The sequence below is a fragment of the Phlebotomus papatasi genome, chromosome 3 (genome assembly GCF_024763615.1).
Source record: "Phlebotomus papatasi isolate M1 chromosome 3, Ppap_2.1, whole genome shotgun sequence".
Lineage (NCBI taxonomy): Eukaryota > Metazoa > Arthropoda > Insecta > Diptera > Psychodidae > Phlebotomus > Phlebotomus papatasi.
The window spans coordinates 52,269,608-52,289,966 of NC_077224.1; the positions used below are offsets into that span (position 1 = coordinate 52,269,608).

General features: G+C 32.9%; 2 protein-coding genes across 4 annotated transcripts in view; one reads left to right on the forward strand and one right to left on the reverse strand.

The window, feature by feature from the left end:
* The window catches only part of LOC129807235 (orexin/Hypocretin receptor type 1), a 56,864-nt gene extending 46,055 nt beyond the window's left edge, over window positions 1-10,809 (forward strand). For 2 of the 3 annotated variants that reach the window (XM_055856375.1, XM_055856374.1), the window contains exons 6-9: window positions 5,564-5,779; window positions 6,036-6,170; window positions 6,286-6,400; window positions 8,665-10,809. In XM_055856375.1, coding sequence (XP_055712350.1) covers window positions 5,564-5,779; window positions 6,036-6,170; window positions 6,286-6,400; window positions 8,665-9,315 — 1,117 coding nt within the window. In that variant the 3' untranslated portion in view covers window positions 9,316-10,809. Of the gene's footprint in view, window positions 1-5,563; window positions 5,780-6,035; window positions 6,171-6,249; window positions 6,401-8,664 lie in introns of all 3 variants that reach the window. The other variant, XM_055856373.1, reaches the window with a different exon arrangement.
* LOC129807257 (uncharacterized) lies at window positions 9,388-14,449 on the reverse strand. Its single transcript, XM_055856405.1, has 2 exons — window positions 14,227-14,449; window positions 9,388-9,645 (listed from the first exon to the last, which is right to left on the reverse strand). Exons 1-2 carry the CDS (start codon window positions 14,446-14,448, stop codon window positions 9,388-9,390), a joined length of 480 nt encoding a protein of 159 aa, XP_055712380.1. The 5' UTR covers window position 14,449.
* Between the last annotated feature and the right edge of the window lie 5,910 nt (window positions 14,450-20,359).

A 20,359-nucleotide genomic window follows, 5' to 3' on the forward strand; every position in this document is an offset into this window, starting at 1 on the left:
AAAATTATTAAAATTCTTTTACATATATTTATGCTTTAGTGTTCTTCCTACATATTTTTGGGGTTGGTTCCGGAACAAAAGTTGTTACCTTTGCCAATACCTATTCGATGGTATAAGTCTCATTCGTGGCGAAAAGTTGGACCGTTTTGCTCATTGTCCTTTACAAATTTGGTATCTGTTTTTTTTTTCTAGATTATAAATTTAGAAAAAAAATTAAAAAATAATTTTGGACAGTAATATAACTCGATTTTAGAGAATAATATTCAATAACAAAACTATTAATAAAAAAAGACCTTATTTTTTTCTTTGTGAGAATTAACATGTGGATTCTACGGCTCAAACATTTTTTAAATTAACCTATACTGAAATTTGTCTGTCTACTGACAGACCACCAAAACCACAAATAAACAAAAATTCCAGGCAAATACTAAAAAAAAAGTATCTTTCCAAAAATATTTTTATTTTTTATTTTTTTATATGCTGTGGTTAATTTTTGAGAGCCAATTTTCAATGCGGGAATTTCAGCGTACAGTACATCCGTTTTACTTGACTCTAGAATATATTATTGTTTTTCTTAATTTAAATATTGACTAAAATAAAAAAAAGTGTAATTGCAAAACAAAATTATTTCTCAAATCAAAATCGATTTACTATCGATGGGAATTAATACAAACTTTTTCCGAGGCATTTTTAACAAATTCAAACTTAGGCAATTTATTTAAAAAACACCATATTCAAATTTTTTTCATTCAATTCATTAAAGTTGCATAAAAGAGTTGAACGGGTATAGATAGTCAAAAATTCCAAGATTCATTAATATTACGGTTTTAAACAATTTTTGTATAGGGACGAAATATGTGGTTCGAAATCCTACAAAACACGTTTTACGAATAAATACAACTATTATATCGCATTACAAAGAGAAAAACCAGGTGTGGATTACCAGAAATCAAAAATCGATTATCTCTTATCGTCTGATTTCTTGGCCAGACGGTTAAAAATAATTGTAAATATACTGACAAATTGAAAAAAAAAAGATAGACAGATTTTTGTCATATTTCGTATTATAAGTACCACATTATGCTATTATTAGTAATGAAAATCTTTGTATAACTTATTGTAAATATATAACCTTCATATACATATTGAGATAATAGGTAATTGTGAATATTTCTCTCTCTATTAACTCTTATTATTGATTAACAGTGATAATGAGAGTGCTTAATATGTATACATAAGCTATTGCGGTTTTGCGGTACTAAACACCCACACGCTTCAAGTTCAACAGGTTGCGTGATAAAATTTCGTAAGCATAAATTTTTAATAAAAAAGAAATTCTTCCAGAACACGAAATTTGTAGCGATTACAGAATTAAGATATTCTGCGTAGTATATTCCCTAAATGCGTAAAAGTATAACAAATTGTATTAATTCAGAAGTACTCCATTTCAAGGCATAATTCATCAAAGAACATGAAGAACATTCATTTGTATCCTGCTGGTTGCTTGACCTATGAGTCAAATAGCCTATTTCAGCCATAAGAAAAATTTCTAACAATATCAACATAAATCTCCTAAAATGTGGCATTCATGTGAACGTTGGTAAACCAGACCCTTTCTTATCTCCCAGAGAAACGGTAAATTGAGCAAAAAGTCTTTTACATGTTTCCTTTGTAGTTGAAATTCTACGCCAAAATTGGCTTGAGCAATATTTCGTGCAGGTTGCCTTTCAATCAAAATCCACTTATCAATTCGATAAATAAGATTAACTGGAAGTTGCCGAAATTTGTGAATATTTGACTGTTGCTTTTGATTCCAGACAGTTTAATTTCCAAAGGTTACCTTTGTAGCAAAAGTCGACTTTAACCAATACGACTGAGATGATTCACCAAGAATTTCACTAAGCAATTTATTTATAGACGTCGTTTACAAAGTATTTACAATTGTTGGAAATTACGACACTTGAAAGCACTATAAATGTAATACAATATTATTAAAGTCTTAAGTGAACTCCAGTGAATTCCACGAATTATTAAGACAATGTCTTCATTAAGAATTTTCAGAACGTGAACTGATATTTTGGGCACATTTTTCTTAGGAAAAAGTTAATATGATATGAAGCTTTTGGATGAACAGTTGCGAAAGCAATATTTGTATTCCCCGAAGTAAACGAATCTCCCTCAGGGAATTTCAAATGAAATCATTGCAATAGAATAAATACTAAGTCATATAGACATAATGATATTACTTATTAATTTGCTGAGTTTTGTTTGAAACTAATAGCGCTGGCACACCTTTTCAATTGAGTGAAAATCAATCGATTGAAATTTTAGCACTTATTTTTTCAAACTAAAATCAGATATATCTGTCCCTTTTGTCAAATGAAAACTAAAATTGAAAATGAAATTGGAATTCCAATTTTCATTTGATAGAAAGAGACAAATATATCTTATTTTAGTTTGAAAGAGTAGGAAGTAAAATTTCAATCGAATGAATTTCACTAAATTGAAATGGTGTTCCAGCGCCATAACCTTTCAAATTAGATTTTTACTGATTTAGGTGAATACAGATGTGTAAATAAAAATAGACATATCTAGGGCCTCGGCAAAACGTTATCAAGAGCCTGTCGTACCGGAAATTATATTTTTTTTGCATTCAATCATTACAAACATAATTTCTCTATATAGTGTAAATATCTAACAATAAGAATTTTAGTGCAGAATTTAAATCAAGAAAGAGAATGAAGGAAAATATTATCAAAATCGCTGCAGTGTCAAAGTTTCTGTGCGTAACTTCGCGTCAAACTTTCCCTGACTTATCGCAAAGCAAGAATAGACCAAAAATGTATTATTTCCATCTATATCAAACTATTTTTCCTACGTCTTTGAACGCTAAAGTAACTAAAAACTATCACTAGTTCTTGGAAGAAATAGTGATCTAAATTGCGGAGAAAAAAAATCCAAAATCGGGTTTAGTACTGTCGTAACGGAAATTATATTGTTTGCATTCAAACATCACAAATATAATTTTTCTATATAGTGTAAATATCTAACAACAAGAATTGTACCGCAGAATTTAAATCAAGAAAGAGAATGAAGGAAAATATTATCAAAATTGCTGCAGTGTCAAAGTTTCTGTGCGTAACTTCGCGTGAAACTTTCCATGACTTATAGCAAAGCGAGAATAGGCCAAAAATGTATGTTTTCATCTATATCAAACTATTTTTCCTACGTCTTTGAACGCTAAGGTAACTAAAAACTATCACTATTTCTTGGAAGAAATAGTGATATGAATTGCGGAGAAAAAATATCCAAAATCGGGTATAGTACTGCCAAATTTTGAAACACACTTTAACCAAATTTGTAATCGTCACGTCCAAGTACATTTTAAAGATTTTACGAATATTTTTTCTTATTTTAAGTAGTTGAATGTTCTACAACTCCTTAAAGTTAGATCATTAAGTTAAGAACTTATTAATTACTTAATAAACACTTAATGTGTTAGCCGGGTTATAGACAAATTCATTAAAATATTAAATTTTATTTAACGTAAATATCTAATAATAAACAAGTTTTTCATTAATCTACCATTTCCAATAAGGGTAAATGTTCAAATTTTATATCTCAAATGTCTTAAATGATACAAAAAGGTCAGGACACGATTTCTTAAAGTGTCAATAGGTATTCCTTCGACATTATCTCTTTGCTAAAGCTAAAAAATATCCCTTTGAAAAATCAATTTTGAATATTTCATTATTATTCATATCGGGATATTTGTTACAATGTAATCATATTAGGTTATATATATATTGTTGTTGATCCGGTGTTGGAGTAATCTGCTCAGTCCGTTTGGAAACCGCCCAGAAGCGCCTTCCCTGTAATGTGGATGCTTCTTCCGTGCTCCCGGAGTTTTTTTAGCGAAGGCGGTGCATTTTATTACGTTTTATTCCATTCTTTTTCTAAACAAAAAGTTGCTTACACCAGGCGGGACTCGAACCTCACAACTTTGAGAGTCGCCACTGAGATCCTCAAGTATTTCATGATTTAAAACGGTGAAATTTTAAACTATTTATTATTAATGTTTACCACGGTTTAATACAGTCGTTATATCAGCGAATTTCCAAAACATTATTTAAAAGAAAAACTAAGCTCGTCGAAATTAAAGTATTTTGCATTGTGATAATTAATCGAGAGAAGTATATCAAATCCATCTGAACATTTTAACATACCCTGTCAGGAAGAGATATTCAATGCATGAACTAACAATCAAAATATTATACCATTATTTGGTTGACTGACAATCAGAATGAGCAAATGTTAAATCTTACATTTTTCACTACAGTAGAGTCTCGCTATAGTCCATATTTGGTTCCAGATTTGATACTTGGATCACACTATAATCCATGTCATTTTTTAAAATTATCAACGAATTTTAGTATTGAAATTGCTCGACCGACGGCTTCCACTTTCTTTGCGATTGTGGTACTTGTCCTCGCTCTCTTCATTATGGATCACAATTATCACAACTACTCAATAAAGTTTGCCAAAAATATTAAAATAATTATCACAACATTGCATGTCGCGTACTAAAAAACATAAAATAATTTAAAATCAGTGTTTTGAAATTAACGGTCGATAAATTGTGGACTATAGAGCGATGGCCTATAGCGGGACTCTACTGTATTAGTTAAAATACTGAAGGCCCTGTATGATAGAATGAGTTTGCTACAGAAGATGAATATTCAACTACATCTTGCATTTAAATTCCTCGTTATTATGCATATTAGCATATTGCTTTCAAAATTCCAATTTTTATTAATAAACCATTCTGTCGTATAATTTACAAACATATCGAAATAAAATATAAGATACTCTGACTTACTGGTGCATTTCAAAATTCACCTGTTCGATTAGTAGATTTTTTAGGAACGTTTTTCTAAATAAATATCTAATTAAACATAAATATTTAGCATGGATTAAAATTAAACTTTGGTACTTTCTTACACCTTTTAAATAAGTTAATTTGAAACTGTCAGTTAATATTTTCTTACTCAGTCGTAGGGGGATGTAAGGGCCTTGACAGACTCGAGGATTAGCCGAGAGACGATTCAGCATAATTCTATTCGAAATAATGGTTAAACCGAATTTCTATCATTTTCCACTAAGCCGTTTCTCGGCTTAAGTCGTAAATGTGTCTAGGGCATAAGGCACCTTTGAATTAAGGTACCATTAAAATAGGGTTTTTCTTTTATTTTTAAATGGAATTCAGGCTTATCATATTTTAAATTAACTTTACAATTAGTTTATCGAGCTAAGGTACATCATGGTAAATTCCAGTTCCATTTAAAAATAAGTGAAAGCCCTATTTCAATGGTACCCCAATTCAAAGGTACCCTCATTCCCCCTACTTCATACACCTCAGGCTTCTGCTGGAAATGGCTTCCTTCATAGGTGTTAAATAACGATCTATGCAAGTAGATATCAAGCAATATTTCTTAAGGTTTAATAAAAGCACTCCCTCCTGAAAGTGACAAGACCAATATCTCATAATAACTCACTCCCGTAGGTCACTGTCTACGTCAGCAAATGCAAGGAGTGGCAGGGGAAATACCAGCAGCGGAAGCTCCGGAACAAGACGTTCATCTTTCCGGACGCATCAGCAGCGCTCGTATGATTTGTATGATGCTGAACTGGATGTATGTCGTGAGAAGAGGACACAGCGCTTCCTGGGAGCAATGGCAGCCGTCCACGTTATTTGTGTTTGCCCCCTAATGATAATGAGGTAAATTGGCGCTTTTGGCATTTTTCACCGATAACAATATGGGAAAATGGGGGTGAATTTTCGGGCGAATTTGCACACGTTAATAAATGAACCTGGGGTATTTGCTCCCGTCTCATGCATATATTTAGGTCAAATGGAAATTACAGTCTATTATTAGCCACGCATGCAAGGGAGGAAGATTTAACCCGTGAATAGATGATAAGGTACATTCTGTTAGAAATAAATTCCATAATGGTCAATTTTTAATGTCAATCAGGCTCGCTCGGATGGCCCTCGTAGAGACCTATGAGAATTCCACACACTTCGATCTCACATATCTCATGTTTGTGTGGATGGCCTTCCTGCCCACCACAATCATCCCCTGGCTGTATGGTTCGTGGGTGTTGTCCAGGTATAACACTGATATTCACATTACTGTAGGCATTATTTTTCCATTTCCGAGGTGGATGTACCCTTCGGACTGGAAAAAGCTCCAGTAATCTCCATGGATGCTGTACCTTTTTCAGGCCGGTGAAGGAGCGTCTCCGCGGATACTTTCGCCTCTCTTCCCGTCGCAGCAACAACAGCATCCCGAAAACCAATGAACCTCGTCTTTCGACAACTGAAGACTTTGTCTCACAGGTAATACTTAAAGGATTATAAAAATCAAATTCTGAAAAGACCTTCAAAAACCTCCCCCTATAGCTCATTGTCTCACAATAAATATTTCTTCAACCCTTTTTCTTTAGATTCATTAATTAGTATCGTCTTCTGTGATCTGAAAAGCTCACAATCCATTTTTCTGCACAATTTTACTTTACTGTGATTTACAAAAACATTATCCTTTAATAGTTTTTTTTTCTGAAAAATGGCCATGAAAAACAGACCACGCCCTTTCAAATAAAGTTCTTTTCTTTTAATATTTTATTACTTAATCGAAACTATAACCAATTGATGATGTGATCCTTGCTCATTTTATTTTCATTTTCAAATTCTACTATACCTGCTAAGACTTCATAAAACCTCACTCAGCGTTAAATAGACCACGCCTCTAAGAAATATTTATTGCTCGAATCAACGTGGCAACATTATTTGGGAATTTTTTGATACCAATATTGCACTTTTTCCTCATAATAATAATAATAATTCTAGCACAACAATCCATGAAGGAACTAGGCCTTCTTGCAAGGGAATTTCTAAACACGCATTATTATTTTTTTCTTATACGGGATGCGGTTGTCCTGTCAATCACATGCCCCATGGAATCAAGTACACAGAAAAAAAATATTTTGTAAAAATCTTCGTAAATGTTTGTGAATTCCTATGGGGGAGTTACAAAATGCTCGTGAATTGTATAACCCACAAACATGTTCGTAAAAGTTTGTACTTTTTTGACAAACATTGTTTGTAACATGATCGCTTGACGAGCATTTTTTGTACTTTTACAAACATTTGTTCGTAAATGTTCGTAAACACACAAAAAATGTTCGTAAAATTTTGTCATTTGTTCGTAAATGTTTGTATTCCTGTCGAACATTTACGAACAAATGACAAAATTTTACGAACATTTTTGGGTATTTACAAACATTTACGAACAAATGTTTGTAAAAGTACAAAATATTTTTGTCAAATGATCATGTTCCCAACAATGTTTGTGAAAAAAAGTGCAAACTTTTACGAACTTGTTTGAGGGTTATACGATTCAAGATCATTTTATAACTCCCCCATAGGAATTCACAAACATTTACGAACATTTTTACAAAATATTTTTTTCTGTGTACAGTGAAGCTCACTGGATGCAGTCCAATCACCTTTAACGCCAGAAAAAAAATCCTAGTGATGGAAAAGGGACTCGAACCAGAGACTGCATCACAAATCGGGTACTCTACCACTTGACCGAAAACAAGCATACAGGGAGTTCCGCTTACAACGAATTTCCCAGGACCGAAAAAAGCCCGCGAATTCACTCCAGTGACACAGAAAATTGCATACCCGCAGGGGAGGTCTTTGGAATAAGTTATGGAAACGCCGTGATGTATGCAAATCATTTTCGGCGCCAATTTTCAGTTCCAACGGTTCATAACAAATGTGTTTCAATTCAAATTTACCGCGTGAAAAGTATTTGAGGGGCATTTCAAAAATTATTTTATAAATGACCTCCCAGTAGTAGGCAATTCACATCAAATTCTTTCAATCCTTTTTCACTTAAGCCGGAACTCCCTGTATTTTTAAAGAAATTACGAATTTGAAAAATCCAAAAAAAACTTGGAAAAGCCGAAACCGTATCAAATCTATAATGCCTGGAGTATCTAATCATTTAATGTGCAGACTATTATTACATGATTAAAACCTATTGAAAACTAAAGTTTTGAAAAAGGGACGAGTGGTCTATATTGTTCACATGTGAGCCTGGTCGTACTCTTCTCAATAATAAACTGGTGAAGTGAAATTTCTTAAAGTATCTTGTAGTATTCATCGGGCATTTCGAGACGGTTCCATTCCATACTATTCTATCTCAGAATGAAAACTTTTCAGGAGAGCCATTAGAAGTTGGCGATTTCCTATGCTGCCCGTGTAAATTTTTTTTTCGGAAAAAGTGAATATCTCGTTACCTGAACGCCGGATGACCACTAAATTTTCATAACTTGTAGATCTCGGTCTCAGGAACAACATATCTTTCGGAGTAATATAACTCTAAGTCGAATTAGAATAGTATGGAATGCAGCCGTCGATTTAGTATGTAACATTAAAATTTTCAATTTTATATGACCATCTAAGGGGCGTGACCAATTGCAACGTAGAACATACCAGTTTCTCATGCCTAACATCTAACTTAAAAGTGAAACAGTTCTTGAGATTTCTCTCAAATAAGGCTTTTAAGGAGTTCCTTGTTTATGTATTTAAAGGATGTCACCACTGAGATCTCTCACATCCAAGAGAGTAACTCCCGCCATGGAGATTCGTTCACGCGGAAACACTCCCGGAGGCGGGATCATCGTCGCAGCAGTAACAGCGAAGGCGCATCTACGGCTTCTCGAGGATCTAGGAGCAATTCTGTAGGACGTCAGACGAAGAGAGACTCAAATGCAAGCTCTGACCTCCGGGAGGTCTCACCCTTCAACGAGAGGAAGTGCACAGCACCACTGGAAGGGAAACCAGTGACTTCATTTGCATACAGAAAATCAAGCTTCCTGCTTGACACCAATTCAACCGTGTCCAATGATCCGTCTTTTCCTGGATCCACTAGCACCCTCGAGCATGACCTAGAGATTATAGATTTGCTGGAACGAGAAAGGAGTATGGATATTCAGGAAATGCTTCATAGAGAAGCACTGGAGGAGCAGAATAGGATCAAGTGTATTCCTGGGCAGAGAATCCTGCCGGAAATTTCATCAAATCGAGGTTTGGTGTCTTCTCCACAGATTCTGTCTAGTTCGAGGGGTAGCACAAGACGCGTGAGACACAAACAACTGGCGAAAGACATCGATCGCAGGGATCTTCAGGCGTCCCGAGCGAGACGCACAAGGAGAACAAATTGGCTCAAATCCACAAACTAGAGACTATACAATTCAGGTGCAATTTATTAGACTTTATCGTTGAGATTAGGGGTCAGGCTGATGAATAGCCTCTCAGAAATTATATGTGAAGTCTCCATTGGAGAAATTCACACTTGACACTTCATTTGATGGTGAAAATCTCACAGCTCTCATGGTATCCAAGGTGCTGTCGAGAGTTGGCTGGGGTTCAATTAATTGATATCTCTGTTGGGTGTACTGTGGCACAGAGTCCTGTGCACTGGCATCCGGAACGCCTCCCCCGGCGAAAGCCCTTTGATATTGTGGAACAAATGGGTAGGATTGCTGTTGATTCAAGTATGGTGCAAACACCTGCAGAGAGAAGCCAATTCATAAACTATAACATTATTGGGAATAATTACACACTCATATCCTTCAAACAGTCCTCATATCAAATGTATTCAATTTTGTTTTTGTTCGCAAAACTTTATCCTCCCACGCGTCATATCAATCCCTCTTATAGAAATTCTACAACACATAAATTGTGTCCTTTTATCTGAAATTGTCTGTTTTAGCAATTATATTCCATCGAGAGGACCAATCTCTGTAATGGTATTAAATTAGAGACATGTCATAGTTTTAATCCATTTTCCAAAGTAATGGATTTGGTTAAATGTGATATTTGTAGAAAATTTGCAAAGATTTTCTAATCCCTTCCAATTTAACCCAAGAAACTTCTAAATCTCTCTAAAACGTGTCACCTTTCCACAACATGACAAATTCTAAAGTAACCATTTTTAGGTGGGACTCTGTAAGAGTGTCCAAAATATTTATGGATTAATCTTTCAAGAGGGTTCAATGCTTTAAGAAGTTTACAGACTTTTCTTTCAGCGAGCTTTAAAGCATTTTTTTCTCTTTTGGGTGTATCGCTAACAGATGGTCATTAAAACCATATCATCCATATTAATGTATTTGGGATATTGTTACATAAAGTAAAGTTCTTATAGAAGAAAACATTGTAACCTGTAGATATGCCTAAAGTCCATCGGCGAATTTTAAGCAAAAAAGTTTAACCCATTAGGACCAGATGCCTCTACTCCATAGAAACATGAAACCAATGAATTTGTGTTTTATTTCATCCCAGTTTTTTTTTAGTAATTTCAATGATTTACGAGAAGGGTTTGTTTTATTTGAATTTGCTTTTGCGCCGGTAATGTAGGAAAAATTATTTTTGGACTTTTTTGGTAGATTCTCTTATAAGTAAGAAGACAGCCTTATCAACTTTAAAAGGTTATATCTCGAAAGTAAAAATTGATTTCTATGTAGGTTCATTTTTTGCTCTTAAAAATAATTTTGATTAGCCGTATTTCGTTTCTATACGTAACTTTTTAGCCGAATATCTCTCAAAAGAGTTCCTCAATATTCGGTTAAAATTCCTGAAGCCAAAATTCCGAACATCTAAATCCTGGAAAACCAAAATTCCAAAGAGACAAAATCCCGAATCGGTTGAAATCCCGTATGGGTCAAAATGCAAAATGGGTCGAATCCCGAAGAAGTCAAAATTGCGAAAGCCAAACTCCCGAATGGCCAAAATTCTATGAGGGACGAAATTATATGAAAAATAAATTATGTAATAATTTCCCAAGATACAGAAAATTTAACTTTGCCACCAGGAAACACGGACGCAATCATGGGAGTAGCTATGACACTTTTAAGAATCCAGGAATTTTGTATTTGAGATTTTGGCTTTTGAAAATTTGACCGGAACTCATTATAAATTAAAAAATCAAGCATTGAAGAATTAAATTTTCAGAAAATTCAAAAACAAAACATTTTTAATTCATATTTATTAATTCATATTCCTTTACTTCAGTGTTACAAAAAGCTTGCAGAATTTAAAATTTTTGAGTTGTTTTACAATTAATTCCTGTGTTATTCTGAACTCAAGCAACCACTAGGGTCGAATGAACACCTCTTCAACAGGGAACCCCTATTGACACTTTTGTCAAAATGTTGAATTTTATTTAATGTATTTATTAAAATGTAAGTAATGTTTGTTAACGGTTTTCTTTTTTTTCTTCATTACATATGCTTCCAAGAGCGCAAGCTTAAAAGCATTATTAATTGAAATAAAATAAAAATAAATAATATGGTGTTTTTTTCATTAATCTACGTTTTTCGATAAGGATATATAAGTGTTCAAATTTCGTATTCCAAATGGTACAGGGTAAGGTGTCAATAGTTCCTGGGACGAGTTATTAAAGTGTCAATAGGTGTTCCTTTCCTTTCACCCTAAATATCCAATATTAAACACATAAGGACCATAAGGAAATTCTATAAATGAACAATTATAACAATAAATATAACTTGTAATATAAAAAAAATAATTTATTTCTGATTTTTCCAAAATTTTCGTGCATTTGAAAAAGTCCTGTTTACGGCAAATCATTTACGTTTCAAATTTACTTGAACAATAGCTTTATCTTACCTAAATTAACTTAAAACAAAGTTTCATTTAAGAAAAATATCTTCAAAACTACATCCTTTTGAATTAAACAAAAAAGTAATAATTTTTATAAATTCCACTAAAAAGTCTCTAAATAGTAACTTTACGTTTGGCCTTTGAAATTCATTCTTGTTCAACAATAAATGTATTTTATTTACAATTTTTAATTTACTTTAAAACTTTTTTGTCAGGATAAAAATGTTAAACATTTCACCCTAAAGTTGGTCAAAAGAATTTTCCTAGCCTCAAAGTATTAAAAATTTTGAGATGAACTTGTAAAAAATAATTGATCAGTATCTGGTACGTAAAATTAGACATTTTTTATTTTAATGCCAAATATTTTATTAAAATATTTATTTTGCATTATCGCAAAATTGGAAAACTGGATTCTATAATTTAACAAAATGAAGATTCTCAAACATGGACAAGACCATGCAACGTAATCGGGGGCGGAATGCGATTCGTATTGGGGATTTCAGGGTAAACAATTTGCTCTTTGCAGATGATTTGGATCTTCTTGGATCTTCCGAAGAAGAGCTCCAACCAATGTGGGAATAAGCCGACGTTAATAAATAAAAACATTGGGAGAGTAGTTAACAACAGGACAGGAAAACAAACATCTACGAACAAATGAAAAAAAAAAGTTTGTACCTTTTTGACAAACATTGTTCATAACATGCTCATTTGACGAACATTTTTTGTACTTTTACAAACATTTGTTCGTAAATGTTCGTAAACACACAAAAAATGTTTGTAAAATTTTGTCATTTGTTCGTAAATGTTTGTTTTCCTGTCGAACATTTTACGAACATCTACGAACAAATGACAAAATTTTACGAACTTTTTTTGTGTGTTTACGAACATTTACGAAAAATGTTTGTAAAAGTACAAAAAATGCTCGTCAAGTGATCATGTTACGAACAATGTTTGTGAAAAAAAATACAAACTTTTACGAACATGTTTGTGGATTATACGATTCACGAGCATTTTGTAACTCCCCCATTGGAATTCACAAACATTTACGAACATTTTTACAAATTTTTGTTTGTATGCATAATTAAGTTCAGTTCCATATAACAATACGAGAACAACCCTATTTCAAAGGTATGCCAATTCAAAGGTGCCCCATTTATTTCAACTAAATTTATTGCCTAGTGCAAATTTTGCTAAATAAAACAATATTTAAAACCGTTTGTTCTTTGTTCCAGACAATTTTTCGCTAATGTAATATCGCGTCGAGGTCTTAACAAGGGTTAAACTTTTAAATAATACGTCTTCCAAACCCAATTTAATTCTTTTCATTTATCCTTTTCTATAGATTTTCTATAAATATTTCTAAATCCCATTAATTTTTTGAACAAATTAATTGATTTGAATTAAGATCTCTTTCAATAAAAATAATTTTAAATGCATTCAACAATATTTCCTCATATAAATCATATTGTTGAACATTTCCAATAAGGTAGTGTTAGAACAATTCTCAATTAAAATTAAATTATTCAAACTTTATAAGCTCATTGTGAACAACGACAAATGGAGATGAAAGTAGAAGAAAGTTTTCCTCATTAGTGCATTCTCTATATAGCGAAAATCTCATTAAATCTCCCACAACTGTTTTTTTTCCTTTTATAGAAGGGATTATTCAATTTATAAAGTTTCCAATATTTAGTGAAAGGAAAACAATAAGCAGAAGACAATGTCCCTCTTTGTGGTATTTCTGTACAAATAAATAAATTATATTCTAATATTGTGAATACAAAACAAAATCTATCACTGATGCAAAGATAAAAATATATTTTTTGTATATCTAATGGTAGTTTTATGAGCTTCGCATTGGACTTTTTTGCGTTGAAAATATGTGCTGCACTCAACCATCGTGCATAAATAAAACCATTGTCAAAGGAATTTACCCGTGTTTTTTTTTTTGCTTTTTGAACATGGAATTAGAGCTAGAGGGAAAAAGTATATATCTTTACACCAAAAAGCTCAGTGCAAAGCTCATCACAATAGTATCTTTACTATAGGAATTACTGTTGAGAGAAATCCTAAAGTTTACAATCTAATGACATCCTATCAAATAAATCATATTGATAAGATTCTCCAATGGACTACATATGAAAACCCTCTAATCAGCAAATGCTAATATGAATTGTAAGATTGTAAGAAATTTAAAAAATATATTTCTTAGAAAAACGTTAATTTAATAAAAATAACAATATCTGTGACAAAATGTTGTATTAAGTGGTTTAACTCATAATGTTTGTTAGTAAATTTTAATAATGTATTAAGAGTCTATCTGTTACAATGATTATCAATTAATGATATTGGAAGATAATCATTGCGTGACTGTTTTTATGTAAAAGGACGCAAAAGACGCAAAATATGGCGAAAAGTATGACAATGATGAATAAAATTAATATGGATAAATATATGAAAATTATATTCACCTGTTGATGATTGGATCCGGCCACCTGGGAGTCCAATTGGTAATCCCCAACGCGTTGTGCCCCTCCTCCGAAGTACCTGGTGAAGGACTGCTGCAGCCCTGGTGCTGTCACAGTGAAAGCATTCCTGGTGGGATCCGTGTGGAATTGAAATTGTGCCGAGGTGAATGTGGTGAGGCAGCAAATACCCAGAATTATTGCGTGAATGATGGATTGTGGGGCCATTTTGTTGAAATAAATCTGTTATGCAAAACAGAGGAAAATTGTCACTTCTTGATGAATTGCTAGTACGTTTCGGAAAGCCTATTTCCATGTTTTTGTCTTCGGATTATTTATGTCGGGAATAAAACAATGAATTTGGAGTTACCACCCAAACACAAATTACACTGAAATCCTTTTTTTAAAAGGGTTAAAATAAAAAAAATATTTAAAACTTTAATTTTAAAATCAAAGTCGTTTAAGAGATGCTTTCGATATTGAAAATTGCAGGAAAGGCAAGAAACGTTTTGAAAAATTCTCTAATATATTTTTTTAATTAATTTCAATGTATCGGGCTTTATGGCCACTTTTGTATATTGTTAGTTTTATAATTATTTATTAAGTTTATATTATGTAAAAGGAATATGTCCATTCAGACGCTTCAATAATTTGCACCGGACAGCCACTCGAACTCACAACCGTGGCAGTCGAGCCGAGGGTCACACCAGGCAAGAGTCGAACGCTCTTACCAATTTAACCACGGATTCCCCAATTCTCTAAAAAGTAAAAAAAATATTATAGAATTATTATCTTAAGATCCGTTATATGGTCATTTATTAGTCCAATGACGCACTGAGAAGAGATACGGTTTTTGCGTTTTATAAATTTGGATTTCCTTCTAAACTTTAAAAGTTCACGATCATCTTCTTCTTTTAAACATCAAAAGACATTTTATTTAGTTCAATCCAATTTTTAATCCGAAAAAGTTCATTAGATAGAAGAGACGAGGGAAGCATTAGTTAGGGGTAGAATTGGACAGTTGGGGTACTAGGGTAACGTGTGGTATTTCTGGACAAAGTGCTTTTCGGGACATAATGTGGGTATTTTTGGACACATTAAAAATCCTATAATCTTATCATTTTTAAGTTCTGTATGAAATATTAAGCTCTTTATGCATCAGATAAACATAAAACTTCTGAAATTTTATTTAATTTACAGCGTGAAATACGCGTGAATTTTGAGTGTCACATTCCATTTTTTACAAAACCTTCAGTGTGGTCAATTTTGCTGATGTCAACACAAACAGTACTTAGTTTTTTTTTCAATTTAAGTCACTTTACAAGTAAAATTTAAACAAAATTTGTATGAAAGAGTGATGTTTAGACATTCTACTTAAAGGTAAACAATCAGGCTCGGTGAAATTTATTTGCATAATAGCGACTTTTGACTGTCCCGAAATACACAACTGTCCCGAAATATACCACTAGCATAAAAGGAACATAAATATTTGTATCAACAGTGAAAAGAAATAATTTGAGAAGTCGTTAAGCTGTTTAAAACTTGAAAGTGCTAAAAAGTGTCTTGAACTACCACACGTTACCCTATACACAGAAAACAAATATTTCATAAAGTCGTATTATTATAAGGTAAAATAGAAGGGGGCGGGGGGGGGAGTAATCTGGGTAAGTTAGTCCTCAAGAAAATGTTAACTTTAGGGGGGTCATCGAAGACCGGAAGCCAATATCTCTCACCGTTTTGCAGCCAGAATGGTGAGAATTAGAAAAAAATGGATTGTGGAAACTGCCCTCTCTTGCGAGTTTGAGGAGTCAAAAATTATAAACCCTTTTTTTATTTTGTACTGACATTTAATTTTTAAATATATTTACTTTTAAAAGAATTAGGATTGCAATATTCAGCGATAAACCCTTCTTTAGAAAAATGTTTAGTAGGTCAAACTGGAGCGGTAGGAAACATGGGGTAGTAGCAAACTTTGATATTTAAATCTACACTACTCAAGACTTATATCGTTCATTTTTTCGGTAGACAAGGATCCCTATAGTACTTATAAATTCACATAAGTCTTGTCCTCTCATGTCTAATTTCTAATTTAAAAGTTGTAGTGTTAGAAACTACTTCATGCTTAGTACTGCCTCAGTTTCCCTATTGTTTCCCGATTGTTACCGTAAAATTCTGACGATTGAATTTTTCACTTGTATACAGATACACAAGAGGTTAGCGTATATGACGATGAATTTGCCCCCGCTCAGTTCGTAAGCTTTTCGATCTACTATTGGTGAAGATCATCCTTAAGTGATAGATTCAAAGAAAAGCTTACTAACATCAGGCTTATAAGCTATGGTTATAGAATTAAATATTCAGAACTGAATTTCTAATTTAGTCTTAATCAGCTCTGAAAGCTGGTATACAAGACACTGCCAATTAACTTTAAAAAAAACTTAGCAAGGAAAATTTTTGGGAATGTTGAGCAAAGTATGACTTGTTTGGGTTAGAAAGACCAGCAAATCTTCTGAAATTATTTGGTGTCTTTAAAGACTAACGCTTCAATTTCATTTCAATTTAAAGTTTAACTTCTTTCAGGTTAATTTCTAATTAAACAAATACTTTATCTAAAGAAGGTTACGTAGACTGAAGGTTCAGTCTAGTTCCAGATTCTTCGATGTTTTTTTGTTCTCGAAATAATGATTTGACTTAAATCCCATCAGTTTCCCACCAACTAAGTACATTCCCATCAGTTTTTAATTAATCCATCTCTGGGCCTAAGCCGAGAAATGATTTAGTTAGTGGTAAACTGATGGGAATTTAGTCAAATAATGATTTTCATTATAATTACGCTAAACCGTCTCTCGGATTATGTCGTAAGTGTGTCTAGGGCATTAGCTGATTTAAAAATTAAAACAGTCAAAGTTACGACTAGACCTTAGATCTAAAGACCGAGTGAGTTATAGTTAAGTTTTAACAAAATTTAAAGACGATCCAATTAAGTAAGATTATAATCTTAAAATTAATTTTTGAGCCAGCCCCACTCATCGGAAAGCAACCATTTGTAATATTAGGTAGGGGGAAGTGGGGCACCTTTGAAATTGGGATTTTTCACCTATTTTTAAATAAAATTGAGCCTTATCGTGGTATAATTTAGTTGCACAATCAGATTCAGAAGCTTAATTACATTATGATGTGGCTCAGTTCCATTTAGAAATAGGAGAAAAATCCCAATTTCAAAGGTACTCCACATTCAAAGGTGCCCCACTTCCCCTTAGGGTTATATATTCATTGAACAAATTAAAAACCAACATTTATGAAGAAGCTGATACTTCAGTCTAAAACTCAAAGCTTGAAGTACTATAACCATATACCTATCCGCCAACGTAGTTCCTTATATATAAGCGAAGTAAAATGTTTTTCAAGGAAGAGGATTGGGAAAAACTTGGACAAAACACCCTAAAGCGCAACCTTTAACAGTTACGCCCCTCTTGAACAGACTCACAAAATCTTTGGGGTTGTATATCCTTTTTTAGAACTCATGCAACAATAACTCCCAATACTCTTCAAAAATGGAGTATAATTAAGTTGACATTGACAACAATCCTTATGAAAATTAATTAAATTTAGACTTTAGATAATTAACTTTTCGAACACTTGAATATCTAATTAAATTATTCGAAAATTCACTGTATCAAACGCTATAAATTTAATTATCTCTCTCAAATATTCACTGTTTTTTTCACATTTCAAAGCAGATGATTTTATTATCACGTCATCACTTAAATTTTCCATCACCAATTTCAAAAGAGATACCTATAAGAGAGTGTAGTCCCTGCTCTGCTTTACCACACTACTGATGATCCCAATGAATTGCGCTTTCCAATATATAAAGTGCCGAAATGTTGTGAATAAAGCCCCCACTTTGTAACCTGGGTTATTGTCTCATGGATTTGTGTGTTTTCTACAATTCATATCAAGTCATGAATAATAAATAAAATATACATATATATTTTACCTAACAAGCTATAAGTTAAGGAGAATAATGATGGCAGAAAAACAAGGATACTCAGCATGAATATTGGAAACTTTTTTCTTCAGTCGCTTTCTCGCGCAAAATTTACAGCTTCATAAAAAACATATTATTGATTATTACATAGAAGAATGTTATAAGGGAAGAATGAGAAAATGTGTTATACATTACGGTCCATCAGTTTGAAAGACTAAAACAATACAGAGTTTATATAACTTTTTGGCATTATTATGGGCAATTCAATAGAGATATAAATCTAAATTTTTAAGGATTCTTTGGTGATTTATCGAGAAAAAAGTTTCTTATGAGTCTACAGAAGCATTAAGAAGCATTAGGTAATTAAAACGAAGAAGCAAAAAAGAAAAGACTTTGGAATATACTCGAAATTATATTAGATGAGTTCATATATTCTGTCAGTAGAAGAGGTCGAAAGTTTGGAGTGGTATATCTCAGCTCCTGATGAACATAGTTGGATGGGTGAACTATTGTTGGAAAGCTTGGCTAATTAGCTTTTAGAATTTGGTATATGTATTCTGCTATGAGTAAACCATGGTCATCCAGAACCATTTATGTCGAAGAAGACACTTTTTGCAACGTCATTTTTGACCATCTACTACTGGGACCAGGAGTGACCCACAATTTTCGCACTTGGCCTGTTCGTTAGAGGAACTCAAAGGGTATAATTTGTAGAAGAAACTTTTTTTTTGGACATCTTAATTTTTTTTATTCATCGACTTTTGCAAGAATTTTAACATTTTACACGCATAGAAAAACATGACAGAAATCCTTCTATCTCATTTTCTGGACAAACTAATGAAGACTTAAATGGAATGTTCTTGAAATGTTCTAAGTACTCCCCCATAAGTTGATCCAAGAAATCCAAATATCACATCAATTTCATCCCCACGTCTATCCGTCCCCTCCAGAAACCACTCTTTTAGGATTTCTGTAATTTTTTCTTTGCGTTTAACACTTCAAAATTCTTGCAAAAGTCGATGAATAAAAAAAGTAAGATGTCCAAAAAAAAAGTTTCTTCCACAAATTATACCCTTTGAGTTACTCTAACAAATAATCATTGTGCGAGAATTGTGGGTCACTCCTGGTCCCAGTAGTAGATGGCCAAAAATGACGTTGCAAAAAGTGTCTTCTTCGACATAAATGGTTCTGGGTGACCATGGTTTATCCATAGCAGAATACATATACCAAATTCTAAAAGCTAATTAGCCAAGCTTTTCAACAATAGTTCACTCATCCAAATATGTTCATCAGAAGCTGAGATATACCACTCCAAACTTTCGACCTCTTCTACTGACAGAATATATGAACTCATCCAATATAATTACACACTGAAATCGGTTGTGGTAAGTCGGCGACAGACGCAATCAAGCATGAATTCAGGAGAAATATATTAATTGAATATTGAATTAAATTGAATTGAAAATGCTTATCTTGAGGTGCCACTAGTTGTTACGATGCTACTTGGATACAAAAAGTGGTACTAAATAATCAAATATCGCACTTGATGAGACTTTGCTCCCTACTCTTCGTAAGCTTATTCTTAATTTCAGCGCTTCATTGATCCAATCTATCATATCCGATCGATAAAGACTATCCTTAAGGGGTTACATGGGTCTCGCAGGTCAAAAAATATGCCTTTTTTCTGATAATAATTTATTGTGTAGAAAATATTTTAGAAATTCCGGAAACTCCAACTTTTTGGAATATGAAAGAGTAACTTTATAACAAAATTTTAAAAAGAAAATTTGAAAAATTTTAAAAATTCGACCGTTGGTTAGCTGATTGTCGAAACTATTCCTCAAAAAAACACACCTTGTGGTAAGCAGGATTTCTCCCAGTAGGTTCACCTGAAATCAAAAAACCGAATACACTCTGTTAGAGGATTAGTTGAACCCGTGAATGAACGAAGGATTTTTGAAAAAAACAAAATTTCAAGGGGGAGATATTAGGGTCGGAAGTGGTGTACAGCTAAAAATGAAGTGCTTGGAAGTCTTTGGAAGTGGGAGTACTCGTATATAAAGTCTTTTCTATCTAATTCCGTATTTTTCAGACTACGTTACTTTTAGTTGAGATTTTTAATACGGGCGGCAAAATGAAAAGGTTTGT